General features: G+C 37.8%; 1 protein-coding gene across 9 annotated transcripts in view; it reads left to right on the top strand.

Moving 5' to 3' along the window:
• Positions 1-15,659, top strand: part of NAV2 (neuron navigator 2) — a 599,301-nt gene extending 583,642 nt beyond the window's left edge. For all 9 annotated transcript variants that reach the window (XM_087951112.1, XM_087951110.1, XM_087951111.1 and 6 more), the window contains 6 exons: positions 2,607-2,842; positions 3,823-3,977; positions 5,499-5,767; positions 5,910-6,028; positions 10,278-10,481; positions 12,514-15,659. In XM_087951112.1, coding sequence (XP_087807238.1) covers positions 2,607-2,842; positions 3,823-3,977; positions 5,499-5,767; positions 5,910-6,028; positions 10,278-10,481; positions 12,514-12,639 — 1,109 coding nt within the window. In that variant the 3' untranslated portion in view covers positions 12,640-15,659. The remainder of the gene's footprint in view (positions 1-2,606; positions 2,843-3,822; positions 3,978-5,498; positions 5,768-5,909; positions 6,029-10,277; positions 10,482-12,513) is intronic.
• The last annotated feature ends 1,394 nt before the right edge of the window (positions 15,660-17,053 follow it).

The following is a 17,053-nucleotide window of genomic DNA, read 5'->3' as shown; positions in this document are numbered from 1 at the left end:
GTTCTACAGGTGGGCATCATTAGTCATAGTTCCATTGCCCAGGTTTTGTATATACATGACTGGCAAATAAAGACTAGACCTTGTTATTCTCAGCATAGTTTCATGTATAGAGTGTCCTCAGTTCATGATGGCAATTGGGTGTGGAATTGCCATTGTTAAGTGATATCATATAAAGCATGAGATCGTGTGGCCAAATCAGTTAGAAACAGCAATCCAGGCAGTCCCTATTGCTGTTGTAACATTAAGGTCATGGATTTTTAAGTGGGAAGTGGTGGGGAGTCCCATGTAAGTAGCATGAGGTTACCACAGGAGAGTAGGGATGGGGCTGAGAAGGATGCACAGACTGCACATGAATTGAAGGCAGATATACTGTACTGTGGCGCAAGTGCAGGGAGCTCCTGGGTTGGAAGGAGAAAGAGCATGCATTGGTTCAAGTCTGGGGTGGAATTTATCAAAGCAACTTCCAACCTTCCATACTAGATTCCCCATTGACTTTGTTTGTGGGATACCAGCAGGAAAGTTTGCAAATTGAGACACTGCAATCATCATACTTGCAAGAGTGAACATAGCAGCATTGCAATGGTCGGTAAACAAGGACTACCACTCTTCACAGTTTTGGGCAGATGGGTTTGTTTGGAAGAAGCTTTCTGCAGTGTTCTTAGGTACTTTGTGCATGAGTTTTTCTCAAGGTCTCATTATCCACAGTTTTGTTATCTGTGGTTATTAAGCCACAAATAACAAGAACCACCTGTGTAAGTAAATAAAGTGGATATTTCACAAAATGTTTCCACTTATTAAAAAGAAAGGAGCTGTCCTTTTTATGTAGTGTTTTGTTGACCTGTATCATTTGTTTATCATTGAAATATTCTTTTATTTCAAGAGAAGTAAACAAATGCAATAGAGCTTGGGACCCACATTTGCAATCCAACAAATCCTAACTTAATGGCATTTGATAAAATTCTCGAAGCTTAAGATCAAGAACTGGGATTATATTATATATGCACAGATTAGGACAGAGAGTGAATATATGAGGAGAACTTTGAAGGTTCATCTATGAAAGGAAGATATTTTTCCTTTCTTCACCTCTCGCCTGCCCCAAATTGGAAAGTGCTACAGAAAGCTTTGTAATACAGTTTTGCATTGTTATAGGTGAAAATTTGGTTATTACACGTGAGAATATAAAGAGCCGAACTGAAGCCATTTTGTGTTCGCAGTCTGAACTTTTGAAGCTCAGAACATTTATGTAATGTGTTTTCTGCTAGAAATTATACAAAATTGCAAAACTATGTACTTGGCATAAGTTAGAGGTATGTGCTGGGGCGCTCTGACATTAGACGTCACATTAAGAGTTATTAATGGTTTTCTTATAATCTTCTGGAATTGGAATAACAGGAAATCTGACTATAATGAGAATGTTGGGAGTTTTCTATGAAAGGTTGGAACTTTCTTATGAAAACGTTGTATAATGTCCATATATGGGAAACAGGAAGTGTTATGTAACCATGTGATTTGATAAACCTATATAAGCTGTATTCACTAATTGGATGTTTCTCCTTTTCTCCTAAACATGGTTTTGGAGTAGAGGGGTCTGTACTGCAGTATTTTCCCTAATAAAGCATCCTGTGGATCAGATTATCAAAAGTCTGTTGATTCATTTTTATGTACTTCTCACAGCATTTACATGGTAACAGAATAACAGAAGGACTTCTAGACCAACATCCTACTCAAGCAGGAAACTCAGACAAATGGTTGTCCAATCTCTTAAAAACTTGCAGTGTTGGAGCACCCACAACTTCTGAAGGCAACTTGTTCCACTGATTAATTGTTCTAATAGCTCGGTGTAGGATAAGAATGGAGATTCATTCTCCGAGCTTGGGGTTGTTACCAAGCTAGGTAACATCTACAGTGGAATTTAGGGAATGTCAGTGTTGGTGTTCTTCTGCTTTTAAGGGCTTCAGGTGGTCAGTAGGTCTTGTGATGGGAGGGTCATGTTCAGGTGAGGGTCTTGTGATGGATCTTGTGAGGGGTCAGGTATGGATCACGTCTGCTGGAGGAGTCAGATTAAAAACTCTGTGGGAAGCTTGACTTTGACAACAGAAATGTACTACTCATTTCATTAGTCAGAACTAAATTTTTTACATTTTATTTTCCTTTTGTAAAACCATGTATGCAGTGGTGGGATGCCGACGGTGTAACAACCAGTTCGCTAATCACGCCCTCTGTGTGTGCACACACACCTTTCAAAATTACTTACCTTTGACGTTGACGTTACTTCGGGGAAGTAACCTGGTTTGGAAACAGCTGATCATTGGAGCTAAGGTTCGCCCAAACCGGTCCGAACCAGGAGAATCCCATCCCTGCATGTATGGCATGTTTTTGAAGTTCTTTATTATAAAATGTTGATAACTGATTAGGATCTATTCCACTGAACCCTATTGTACTGCATAATCCTCCTCATTCTATTTAATAAAAATTGAAAATTAAAGAGCTTGAGAATGGCAAAGTTCAAAGATATTATATATGAAATAGTACCATTTCTCCCCTGTGCAAGTGACATAATAAAAGCAAGAAAAAGGTTTAAATTGTATTTTTTTCTAATATTACAGGTATTGTAGAGAATAGTTTGGATGGTCTGGTGTTCGAGTCTCTAATCCCAAAGCCAATTCTACAACGTTACGTGTCACTCTTGATAGAACATCGGAGAATCATTTTATCTGGTCCAAGCGGCACTGGAAAGACATACTTAGCCAATCGCCTGTCTGAATATATGGTGCTTAGAGAGGGCAGGGAGCTGGCTGATGGTGCTATTGCAACCTTTAATGTGGATCACAAATCCAGTAAGGTGAGTATTACGGATACCCAATTGGGGAAAATATTGTTTCTGGATCCTATCTGTGTTGAACATAGGAACCAGAGTTTTACTCATCCAAGCTTTTGGACTCGTGCTAGACCATGGGCATGAAAGCTTGGAAGACTAAAACTCTGGTCCTGTTGACTGACCCAGGTGGGATCCAGAAACACTATCTTGGGACACTTGAATTTGCCTCTGTTTGTGAATATTGTTTCTGTTCACAAATAATTTATCTTCCAGAGCAAACATTTCATAAGAAATGAGTTCTTATACCTTACCAAGATTGGAGATATACTGTATTAGGCACTTTGCTTGAATAGTAGATTTGATATGATTTATGATATGGCTTAGAGACTGAGAAGAGGGATCCTTCTATATAATGAGAAGTGGTATTTGGTTACTAATTAATGCCTTTTTGGATTTCCTCTTCTGTCTCCTGTAATGATAATTTGTACTAATACTCTACAAAATCCACCTATACAATGGCATTCCTGGAAGTGAAGTGTCTTAACTGGTGTCTTAATCCTTTAGGAATTCCCAGCCTGTTAGTGCTACTTCTTTTCTGACTTCTTCATTATCTGGGCATATAATGCCAGGTTTTCATAATTACTACTTTTCATAGGCTCTGTTCTACTACTTTAGATACTACCTCCTATTCAGATATGAGATCAAGGTAGACCTCGAAACATATAGAGAAGCAATTACATGCTTTGAGAATCACTATTTGAGGATTAAGCAAAAGTACACAGTTATCTCAGGCAAGATAACCAGCTTGCCTGAATAATTCATCTACAGAGTTTATTCAAAGTAAGTTTTTTAAAGAACTAAGTTGCGGTGTGGTTACTGCTGTATTTTTCCAAGGAACTTTTTAGAATTGAACCAAACAGTCTTCATCACCTCCCAAGATCTCCAAATCATAATTGCGAGCCAGGTGTTTTTCCCCCCTACTACATTGGTTTTTCTTTTTACAGGAACTCCGGCAATACCTCTCCAACCTTGCAGACCAATGTAGCAGTGAAAATAATGCCGTGGAGATGCCTCTTGTAATCATCTTGGACAATTTACATCATGTCAGCTCTCTAGGAGAAATCTTTAATGGGCTTTTGAACTGCAAGTACCACAAATGGTAACAGTCATTGTTTTACCTTTTCATGGTGGAAAGTCTGTTTTTCTACCAACAAACATATTCTGTGAATGTTCATTTAACTGATTTCGGTGCCCACAAACAGATATTTGTTTCTTTAAATAAAACTTAGTTAAATATTATTGCTTTTGGTTCAACTCAGAAGTAAGCATTTCTCTTAAGTGAGCATGCATTTCTATCTGAATATCTAAATCAGTTAAAACAAATACTATTATAAATCCTGCAACTAAAGGTTTAACTCAAGATTCATTCAAATTAGTACATGAATTGTTTAATAGCAATATAGTTTGTGTGTGTTGCTAAAACTCATAAATTTTTGTTTAAAGAAATGTTAATTATTAGTTAGTTAATGTTTAAAAATTAACAACAAAAAATAAATCAACTCCCTTTCAGATTATTATTACAGATCACAAGAAATTCTAAAGAGAAATTATATTTTCATGAATATACCCTGAGATTTGATTTTCATGAATATACCCTGAGATTTGAAATTAAATGCTACATTCTACAACCGATAGACATAAAGGACATGACCACACAGCAAACAGAAATAAAAAAAACATCTACAGCAGATTCCTGGCTTTTCATTTTATCTGGGTCTACAAAACTAGGAGATCCCTAAAACAAATATTCCCATGCTTTGATTATAGAAATTTCTCGAGCTTTTTAAAGATTCAATATTAACAGAAGCTTTGAGAGAGATGGAAAATACTAGTCTTTACCAGCCTTTTTCTGCAGAGTTCTGCCAATGTCTGTCTTTTCTTTTTTTAAAGCTAGCCTTTTTTTATTTATAGCACAGAATGGCTGGAGTAATTTGAAAATATATAAGATAGTTGGTTGTCTATCCCCTGCTCTATACCCTTCACCAAGTACTGTACCTTTCAGGTAGATTCTGAATTCTGCCATGAGCAGAATTCAGGACATCCAAAGGGCAGTAGGTTAGGGAAGTATAGCAAATGACCAGGCTGAGTCCAAGGGTCAAACATGTCACCAGTCTCAAGTCCCTTCATGCCTACAAGAGATCTAAGTCCAGCCCACTTTGAATTCCACTGATTCTTTATCTACTGTCAATTTGCTTTGACCGTTAATAGTTCAGATTCTTGTAGAAAGTGTTAGCAAGCAATAAACCTGAACTCATTTGAACTGATTTGACTCCTGATTTCCTGCACTTAACAAGAAAATTGCTTCATGCTTTCATTTCTCAATTTTTTGGACCACTTTCCTTTCCAGAAATCCTCCTCTTTTAAATTTGTATGTTTTATTTTTTCTCTCACTATTTTTAAAATGTTTTTCAAACATTTAACTGACCCTCTCCCTGAAAAGTAAATGAAATATTCTAAAGCATTTCAGAAATTCAGCTAGTATGGAGGAGCATCACAATAACTCTGGGATAGAATCTATTCACATGTTATGAGTAGGAAGCAAAAAAGCACATGAGATGACAATGTAAATTTTTAAAAAGTTTTTCTAAAAATAAATGCTGGCTAACTTTTTTCCCTACAGCCCTTACATCATTGGAACAATGAACCAAGCAACTTCCTCAACACCTAACCTTCAGCTGCACCACAACTTTAGATGGGTACTATGTGCCAATCACACTGAGCCAGTCAAGGGCTTTCTTGCCCGATTCTTGAGAAGAAAACTCATTGAAACAGAAATTGGAGGTCGGATGAGAAATGCAGAATTAATTAAGATTGTAGACTGGATTCCCAAGGTTTGGCAACATCTCAACAAGTTCTTGGAAGCTCACAGTTCTTCAGATGTTACTATCGGTGAGAAATTAAAGAAAATAAAGAAAAATTAAATTTTCCTTATGAGATGACATTTTTGTTTCTCTTGTTCATTGTATAAATAAATGCATTGGTTCCTCCTTACTGAAAATAATCAATTTTACATTTTTCTTCATTTTCACAGGTCCACGCCTGTTTCTCTCTTGCCCTCTAGATGTGGATGGGTCAAGGGTTTGGTTTACTGACCTATGGAACTACTCCATTGTTCCCTATCTTCTTGAAGCTGTCAGAGAAGGGCTACAGGTAATCATAGTTTACAAAACTAGAGCTATAAATATGACAAATACAACACAGGTGCATAAACGCAGGGTGTTAGTGGTCAGATAGGACCTTGCAAAATCCTGAAATTCCTGGATAACAGGCATGGGACCACCCTTTATTTTGTGCCCTTTCTGAAAACAGCCACAAAAGTCCCAAGAGGCAACAAAGCCAACATTTTTGGATCTACTTTTTCCCATGTTTTGTTTAGTGTTAAGGGGAAAATTTTATTTCTGATGCTTAAGGCACTGATTTCTCCTTTTAAACTTGGCAAAATAGTAAGAATCACCCCAATTTTTGTTTTTTTAAAGGATTGCTATAATCTCCCTTTCTTCTCCCAAATGGAATTGAAAATATCAGTCCTGTTTAACTTCTCTGAGACTCAAATCAATCAATCTATCTATCTATCTACCTACCTACCTTCATCCATCCATCCATCCATCCATCCATTTATTCACGTATTTATTCACTTATTTAACCACTATGCCTGGTGGCGTAATGGTTAGTATGCAGTACTGCAGGCTAACTCTGCCCACAGCCAGGAGTTAGTCTTGACTGGCTCAAGGTTGACTTAGCTTTCCATTCTTCCAAGGTCGGTAAAATGAGGATCCGCATTGCTAGAGGGAATACATTGACTTTGTAAACTGCTTAGAGAGTGTTATAACTATTCTCAGTTTTCATTATCCCATTTTAAGAAGGTATTTCCCTTTTAAAGGGCTGTTCTCCTGGAATGTCAATTTGGACTCCTGCATTTTTGAGCAAGCTGATGCCTTCCTCTTCAGGTAGATAGAATGGTGATCATTCATGAGGGCATATATTCTCTGCTATATGAAAGGAAATGCAGGCATTTGGAACAAATCAGCTAGGAATCCTTGATTAGATAGTGTCTAACTAATATTCTCCAAACTTGAGTATTGTTAGTACAGTAGGATAGACATATAAGGATAGACATATAAAACTAGTCCACTAAAGGCATTTAAGCTGCATCAACACAGGGAGCCATGCTCAGGGAAACTGAAGGTTTTTTTTTTTAAAAAAAAAAAGCCCTAGTGCAGACTTCTCTTTCCAAATGTAAATAATTGTTTTGTTGAGGTTAGGTTGTATCAACAACAGGATTTTAATCCTGATGCAAAAAGCTTGATCTTTGTGAGCTACAGGGACTTTATCACTTATCAAATGAAGAAATATTACATTTGGCATTCATTTCCATTTGGCCATTCTCTCTTTCTCTCGAGGGTTTTTAATGCATATAAACACATTTTATGACTTTCAAATGAAGAATAGGACCTGCCCCTTTTTCTGGCCACTCGATGACTCCTAGGGCACATTGAAAGAATACAGCATAGTCTTTGTCACTGGGAATTTTGAACCATGAACAGACCATTGTAATAACCCCCACGGCTCCAGTATGAGTTTTTCTGAAAATGCAAAATTGGAAAGTTAAATAAACATTTGACTTGGGCTCCACCTTGGTTATTCGCCAGCTCCTGAAAAGGGCTGTTACCTCTCCCCCCTTGTGCCATATTCAATTTTAAATAAACTTATTCTGAAACCAAAATACATAGAAAATGTTTACAAAAGAAAAAAGAGAAAAACTATACCATATCATTTTAGCTGTAAATAGTTACAATTCTCTATATAGCCATCTAATGTAAATATTCATGCACATGTACAATGTATATTTCTAATACATTGATATAATTTACCACCTTGCAATTGTAAGACAGAAAACTAGTAATGGGAAGAGATGGGTCAAGAGAAAATTGTAATTTTAATTTACCATGATCAGAAACCAGTTCTTGACATATTAAATAGTGATTTGCACATTAATAAGCTATATATTATTCTGATTATAGAGAAATTGAGCAGGAAATAATGCCTTTCTCTATTTTTAAACTGTAAAAGTCTGTAAATATTTGAGTTTAATTTCAATATTTGCATGAATATCTATTGCATATGTAACATAGCAATAATTTTGATACGCCTAATGCTTGTCCATCTGTCTCCGAGTATATTAAACAGGTTGTTCAACAGGTCGGTTTATTGAAAAAGTTTAACTGCATGCCAAACAATATAAACTGTGAATGTATCAAACATTTGTCTTCAAGAACATAAATTTAACTTACAGGGAGGTAAGATGAACTACTGAGTTTTTGCTGTTCAAAGCCACTTTCACTTCTTAGCGATATGTGAAATAGCCTCAAGCTAGAAATGTTTCCAGTGGTTTTATCCCCACAGTAACAACATTGTGGATAGCTTGAACTGAGAGAGAAGGATTTACTCAAAATATAAAGTGAGACTATACTCCTCAGTTTTACTTCGACTCTGGAGCAACCCACCAATGCTGTATTTCTTAGTTAGTATGTTCCAGCCATGTTGAAGAGCCTGCAATTCCTAACCTACATTCAGGGAGTAAAAGTCCCAATTAAATTACGTATTGGATTAGGTAGAGCCGCACCAGAAATTCCTCCTGCACATTCCTTATACCTGAGACTGAATTAGAGGCAGCCAAAATCGCTTTGGTCCCACTGTCTACCACTCCTTTCATTGCTACTTGTAACAAGAATAACCACCTGATTACCCAGAAGTGAGTTTGGCAACATCCAGAGCAGCAAAAATCATTTCCAGAAACTCCACCCCCTCCCCCCAAAGGGATGAAGGGAAGATAAATTTAAGATAAATATCACCGGGTAAAAAAATGCAGGAAGCAGCATTTTAAACCACTGGCCATGCCAGGCCACGCCACTTTATATGCTCTCCAAGCTTCCTGTGCATGAATAGAAGTTTCCAATTATTGGAAGCGCTGAAGGAGGCCTATGAAATGAGGGGAAGCCAAGCCGCAAGACCATTTTGCTTTGCTATAGGAATTGGGTGGGTGGATGGGCTGCGCTGCTTCATGCAGGAAACAGCATCAAAGGCAAGCTTTCCAGGTGCCTTGCCTGAGGGAAATGGCCCCTTTGAAGCTTTGCACAGTCCTGTGCGAGCCATAAAAATTGGATTTGAATGCTAGTATGTCTTGACTTACCAGGTTCACCTTTGCCTTTGGAATAAAGAACATTGTTAAAAAAACTTTTTTTTTTTAATTTAAAATATTCACCGTAGCTCTTGAGCCCCCAATTTTCCACAACAACTTAGAAAGATGAGTATTATGTAATGTCCATCTTGCTTATAATTACAGAGGCAAGGGAATAAAAAGAGGAAGACTTGAGGTAGGCAACTGTTTAGAGTTGTCTACCTTAATTCAGCTGTTAGCTGTTGTTCTCCAGATGTGTTGCAAGATGACCCAATCAGCAAAGCTGAACTCCGGTCTCATTTTCTGGAGGTAATGGGACCTGAAGTTCAACAGAGCTAGAAGAGATCAAGTTGGGAGAGGCAGTATTTACATTTTCTTCCACCCACTCTCCTGCAGTAATCGCTGAATACCCAAGAAGCATTCTTCAAAAGTTGTGTGGCTTCCCCTAATTTATGATTTGCTTTTGGAAGATATGGTGACACCTAGTGGGCATATTTGCTCACAAAGCCTTTGTTGTGCTGTCAGAGTAGGATGTACATTTTGCTAAGAATATGGGTAGGAGAAGAGAATCTTCCTCCCTGAATATTGAGTATAACTCATGTCATAGGCATCATTGGTCACATGTATTTGTATCTTTTAGCAGAATGTTATTTTTTCTTTATGGTGAGGTGTGTGGTTTTTTAAAAATCATTTCTGGCTTAGATCTAAAATGCCAATTTGTTCTTCTGCCTCGAATGTATTTTACTTCAATTTTTGCGTGTATGGTATTCATTCATTCATTTATCAGATTTATGTCCCAGCTCTCATTCAGGAGTTGAGGTATAAAGTATGCATACAGCACTGCTTTCTGCATTTTTCTTTAAATGAAGAGACAGATTCAAAAGTACAGATACTTCTGTTCAAACTTTTTTTAAAAAAAAAAAGTCCAGTAGTTTAGATTTTTTAAAAACCAATAACATCAATCTCTGCTCTATTTGTTTTCTCTCCACATTGTCAAGCTCCTTTTGAACATGGTAGACGTTCTGGGGGACCACTGCTTTCCCATCTTTTACTTTCTTTTATTAAGAAGTTTGTTCAAACTTCCATTGTCACAAACACAAGATCGGAAGATTGCTTCCATGAGTGGAAAAAAACATGAGAACATTGCCATCCATTTGTGACTAAAAACAAGCTTAATATAAACTCCTTTGATTCAGAATGGCTTTGTACTGTTGCTTGCAGTTGTACGGTAGAAGAGCACCGTGGGAGGACCCTGCCAAGTGGGTGATGGACACTTATCCATGGGCAGCTACCCCGCAACATCACGAGTGGCCTCCTTTGCTGCAACTGCGTCCAGAAGATGTTGGGTTTGATGGTTATTCTATGCCACGGGAAGGTTCAACCAGCAAACAGGTTCCGCCAAGTGATGCTGAAGGAGACCCTCTGGTGAGATTCTCAGCACAATATTGTTCATATATGGGACATTAGATGATAAATGACTAAACACTGGGAAGTATCAAGGCTATGTTTCCAAATTAACTTGTAAAATATTCTAAAGGTACACTCCAAATTGGCATAACGGTGCTTTGTGATTTGTACTAGGAATTTAGTATTATGTTGCATAGAAATGAACTTACTGTGGGGCTTTGTATGCTGTGTTTTATACAGGTTGTCAGGGTTCCAGGTAACAGCCCAGATGAAATCAAAACTCCAAGGCCAAAGGCTTCCTCAAAGAATAGATTTATTAGGCATGTTCTATCGGCGCATCTGGTGAAAACCCGAATCTGAAAACCCCGGGTTTTCCCCACTGAATCCAAAGTCCAAAGTTCTTCCCCTTAACATCACATGCCCCATTCAGGCCCCTTCTCCCATCCTGGAGTCCTTTATCCACTTCCCTCCAGGTGCTGGTGAGAACGTCCTTGGTCCACCGAGAAAAAAAATATGTTATTTTGGCTACATGATTCCCCCACTATCTCTACTCACCCCTCTCTTTCCCACAGCTCCATCCAGCCTTGCTGTGGCAATCCTGAAAACGCTTAAAGATGGCTCCAGGGTTGACACAGGTAGTCCTTGACTTACGACCACGATTGAGCCCAATATTTCTAAGTAAAACATTTATTAAGATAATTTTGCCCCATTGTACCACCTTCATGCCACAGTTCTTAAGTGAATCACTGCAGTTGTTAAATTAGTAACACAGTAGTTAAGGGAATCTGGCTTCCCCATTGACTTTGCTTATCAGAAGGTTGCAAAATGCACAACACTGCAGCCGTCATAAATATGAATCACTTGCCAAGCATCCAAATTTTGATCATGTGACCATGGGGATGTTGCAATGATTGTAAGTGTAAAAAATGGTCATAAGTCTGCTGTAACTTTGAATGGCTATGACATGAACTGTTGTAAGTTCATAAAGGGTTCCCTTTATTGATCTAAAGCAAGTTTTAGTACAAATATTTTTAATAACTTACATTTATAATAACTGAATCCTTCAAAAATGCTGATCCAGACTCTAGGAACTGGGCAATTACATAAGTTTTGTTATATTAAATGTGCTGACTAGAACTAAGGATAAAGAGATAGATTACCTAATGCAGCTGCTATTGAAAATTTGTAGGAAAGAATATTTGTTACAAAACATGGCTTCATTGTCTCTATAATAAGGCTGTCCATATATGTGACACTGTTTTATGTTACAACCCAGCGCCATTGTAGAAATTGCTGAAATTTTCTGTGGCTTCCCGTGGAACTGCTGCACTGTTTGAAACCCTGCAAATGAACGACAAGCTGTTTCTTCTGTATTGATAACATTATGTGGCAAGTGGAAAAGTCATAGTGGCATTAAACCATGTGGATCTGACATAATACTGAATTTTCATTGTTTATTCAACCAGTGCTAGCCAGGATATCCAATGTGTGTTTATTTTTTCCATATAGTTATCCTCCCTATTATAATACAAGTCAATGTATCCAATTCTATCCTAGGAAAGAATTAGTTGTTAAGTATATATATTTTTTGTCATGTGGGTAGAGCAACTCCATCTATGATGGCAAAAAAAATAGTGATTGGATTTTGCTGTAATGTAGACAATCCCACTAAGTCATAAAACCAGATCCTTTTATCCTCTATAACAATATTAGGGATCCTTTTATCCTCTATAACAGTATTAGGGATCCTTTTATCCTCTATAACAGTATTAGGGAAACTTTCTTGATGAGTGTACATACAATATGTTTTAATCTGTAATGTGTGGTACTTTCTTGTGCTGTGGAAGTCCTACGAAACTGAGGAATGCCAATTTAAAGGTTCACACTGATATGAACAGAGCCAACAGTGAAGGCTGGTATGCTCTAAGCCCAGGCCAAATTGCTGATTCCAGAGACAGTTCATGAAATCCATGTCTGCTTCAGTTTACTCCAGAGAGACAAGTGACCATGATGGTCAAGTAATATTTTTGTCCTTTCTGTATTTCACCAGATGAACATGCTGATGAGGTTGCAGGAGGCAGCTAATTATTCAAGTCCGCAGAGTTATGACAGTGACTCCAACAGCAATAGCCATCACGATGATATCCTTGACTCATCCCTGGAGTCAACATTATGAATAGAACTAGACATGATTGCTTCCAGTGGTCCATCCTTTGCCTCCCTTAGAAAAATGAATCATCAAGCCATGAAGAGAATTGACCTTGGTTCAGAAGGACATCTCAGTATTAGAGCTGCAAGAATAATACAATCTCTTCCACCCTCTCTCTGCCTCCCCATTCAGTGTCAAAGATGGGTGCAGGCAACCCAGCTGATATTTTATATCTCGTGTTTCATTTTCCTTAATAAGAACTGCACTATTTTGGTTTTGTTTTGTTTTGTAGTTTACATTGCTGTGAGTTCACATGCCTACGACACTGAACACGTTATTTTCATAAAAACAATGGTGCTTATCTAGTTGTGTCTGTCCATTGACCAAACAACATCTGCTTGTGAAGTGGATTACCATTATCTGTGCTCCAATATTTAAAGGGACATCTGGAGTAAATTTTGTTACAAAGGTGCAGGGGAGATGAGCAGAGGAAAATCTGAAGTGCAAGAGAATTGTGTTTAATTCACATAAGATGTACTCCATTCATCATAACAATCTCTGGGGAGAGTGAATTGGAGGCAATATATGAAAAAAACATTTGCCATCAAAGTTATGAACCTAAGAAGCATTGTGCCACATTAGGTCCAAAAAGGGAATGGATCTCAGCTATGCTGCTTCTGTATAAACTCATTAATGGCTGGTTTTTCCAAGTCATTTTTTTTTCAGCCTAATCTCAATAATTCTGGTGCTGTAATAATTGCTCGCCTTGGTAATGACATTCCATAAAAGGCAAAGAGATAACAAATAGGGAAGTTTAAAATATTCATATATATAATGCAAAACAGAGTTCTTCTCCAAGTTGAGACCACGGTTCCTTGTTTTGGTTATTTCATTTGTTTATATCGTTCCAAGCATTGGGCTGGACCCCTTGAGCACAGTAGCAGTACATCTTTATAAAACCACCTCTGAAGTTGCCAGTGTTAAGTAAAGCAACAATCATGGAGTGTTTTATTCATGATCCAAAGTATGGGAACAACACATTTAAGAAAAAACCAAAACAAGCTGCTAAAATTTATTTTCATATTTGCTTCAGAATTCTGACTGTTGAAGTTTCTTCTTAAATCTGGATATCAATGTTTCTCTGCAACTAGAGAAAGTAATGCTTTGTAAAAAGTAAAAAAAAAAAAAAAAAAAACAAGGCTCCAGACTGTTGGTCTTGGATTCACAACAGTTCAGTGGGTACCAGCCTCAAATACATAACATAGGGGTGTCATTTCCTCAAATCACTCATTTGGGTTTTGGGATCATTTCATAACTATACCAAATGTTCAACAAAGCTCGGAAAAGACAGTTGTCTGGATTGAAAAGTTAATTCCGTTCTTCCACTGTACTGTACAGTTTCTTGTTTTTTTGTTCCAATAACATCATGTCCCATAGCAATCAGTTCCTGAAGTTCCACTCCTCTAAATCGGAGATTCTCCCCAACCTTTTGGGCACCAGGGACCGATATTGTAGAGAGAGGTTTTTCTGCAGACTGGAGAGGATGTGGTTTCATGTGCTGCCTGCATCCAACAAGGGCTTTGCTTGTTTGCGTGGCCCGATTTCTGGCATGCTGTGGCCCAGTGCTAATCCACAGATGGTGGGGTTGGGGACCCCCACTCTAAAAGGCTTGCTGTGAGACATAGGGAAGCTTCCATTTTATTGAATGGTGTAAATTTTCTTGGGATTAATGGTATTTAGCTTTCTAATGATTGCAAGTGGTATCTGTTTTTACTTGTCCTATAAAGACCTTATTTCTGCACAAGGGGTACATGAGGACCACACCTAATGGCTACCCACCTAGCATGACCTCCCTCCCTAATATTTTGATATTCAAAGGGCAGTCAGAAATGATTTTTGGAGGTCCTTTGTCAGAGGTGGCACAGGCATTAGCATGGAACCAGGAAGAAGCGAGAACTTGGGGAAAGCAGCTAGGAACCATATCCTGCATATACAGTAAAGAGAATACTTGAATGGAAAGTGTGGTGCCTCTTAAATTTGATATTATGCTTTTCCAAGAATACAACATTACATTTTTCTAGGTGGTCACCCAGAACCAAGGCAATCTTTGGTTTTTCCTCTTCCGGGAAGAAAAGGAGAAACTCAAATCTTCTTGCCCACACAACTTCTATAAGGCTTGTGTAGGAATCTATTATTAGAAAGAATAACCTGCACAATGCTGGAGGTGGAGCAAGAGAGAGGCTGCAGATTCGTTGTTACCCAAAGCCCTCTAAGTTCCCAGTCCTCCAGGTTAACAGCCTCAAATTGGCTGTCAATTTTCTGTCAAGTTCAAGAACCAGACTGGATGTATTTCCTTGTATTGGTTTCAGTCAAACAGCTTTTATAAAATGGTGGTGGTGGAGCTGCCAGCAGGGGAGAAAGAGTAGGAAAATGGCTCCTCTAATTTGAGAGCTCAGCAAGGCTGAAAATGGTGCCTTAGGTTCAATTTCAAAGCCCCCTGAAAAGACAGAACTGTTTTGCCATTTCCTTAGGGTAGGGCAAGGCATTAGTATTTCTTCAAAATCAACTTGTATGAAGATACGGATAAGTATCTTCGTGTCAGAGCGTCACATATGAATTTATGGATAAATAATTAACTTCAGCCGCCTGTTACAAAACTTGGGACTGAACATTGGTGAATCTCTCACGATAATAAAGAACCTCTTTTTTAAAAAAGAAAGGAAGAAAAATACTCCATTTTACTTAACCAAGTCTTAAGTAAAGGAAACTTATTTCCATAAAGTTTTTTTGGGTTTTAAACCAAAAGCCAAGCAGAGAACATGACTCTGAGCCCTCCTTATTTTCTTCACCTCAGAAGAAAACTGGGGAGAGAGGTTAAAAAACTATTTAGTGCTTTTGCTAGACAGTGAAAAGATTCACAAAAATTTGGACACCAACTTGTGTCATTTGAGGGGGGGGAACAATAGCTGATATTATCAGCTCTCTCAGGCTATACCTCAAACTAGAACTGAGGTTCTCAACAACACACACACACACACACACACACACACACACAAATACATGCAAGCCTTTTCAGCTATCTTTGGGTGCTGATTTTTTAAAAGTGATGCCTTACCAAGTTTCTACAGTTGTATTTTAATTCCATTAGTGTTGTAGTTTGTGATTTTTAAAGAATTAGACAAAACAGGGCTATAGAAATCTCTTGGAGTACAATGATGTGAGTTGATGAAATGAGATATTTGATACCCCTAGTTTCTAAAGGTAACAAAAATCAAGGAAGAGATTTAAAAGGGGGGGAACAGCTTTTTAAAGATCTGTACATCAACTTTTAAACAACACTTTATTGGCTATTGTTTATCCAATCCAGGCAAAAGCAAACCTTTTTTGTGACACTGAATGGCATCACAACTAAAAGAAAATTATTTTTTGCTTTGTTTTAAAATATGCAGGTAGAATATTTGCTACAGTTTATAGGATTTATAAGATAATATGATGCAACAGACACACAGTTTTGCTACCATGATAAATTTATTCAGTGGGTAGCTTTTCTTATACCTCATGATTTTCTGCTCTTAGTGAACTCAACCCATTGTCCTTTGAGTTTGTTGTGACCTTGCTATATTATATGTTTTTTCTTAATATGGTGAAATAACAGTGGGCATTAATTGTTGAATCAAGGGCGAATTCTTGAGTGTTTATTTTTCCTTAACAAAATAGAAAAAAAGGTATAATGCAAATTCTAATCTGATTCCTAGAAATGGACCAGAGTAAATCATAATCCTAAAGTGATCCGACCACTGTACTCGGTCCATCTAGCTCTTCAGCACCCTGCTTCCCTTCTGCTTTTAAAAGCAAAACTATGAGATGCAAACTTCCAAATGCTTGATTAAATATTCCAGGATTGCAGGAAGATTATTTTTGTTCATACGGAGAGCATTCTCTTCTTAGCCTCTAATTTGTAGTATTGGATTAGTTCAGAATGAGCATTCAAGCATCAGAGACATATATATTCTAAAATGGCATATAATCTGAGCTTTATTTCCCCTATCCACTACCCATTAGACAAGAAATTGCCATCTATGAAAATAGTTGATTCCACTGTAGGCAGATGACTTGTGTACATTGCCTAAGGCAGAAGTCTCCAACCTTGGCAACTTTTAAGACTTGTGGACTTCAACTCCCAGAATTCCCCAGCCAGCTTAGAAGTTGCCATGGTTGGAGACTCCTGCCCTAAGGAATAGTGGAAGGTATTTCCTCATTTGATTTGCCAAGGGACATACCAAGATCGATGTGGCCATCAGCTTTCTAGCTGCTATGCTTTCTGTAAGCAGCTGTCACACATTGCATATATATGTTCTGCTGAGCATCTCCGCAGGGTGTCTATTTCCTGCTAGGAAAAGGGATTGTATCTCTATTTGTTCCAGACAAATCTGGGATAGTT

Source organism: Notechis scutatus, chromosome 1, assembly GCF_049901735.1.
Source record: "Notechis scutatus isolate UNSWTSFEM ecotype Mainland chromosome 1, rNotScu1.2, whole genome shotgun sequence".
Lineage (NCBI taxonomy): Eukaryota > Metazoa > Chordata > Lepidosauria > Squamata > Elapidae > Notechis > Notechis scutatus.
Note: the sequence above shows the minus strand (reverse complement) of the source record. Positions and strands in the feature narration are given on the sequence as shown.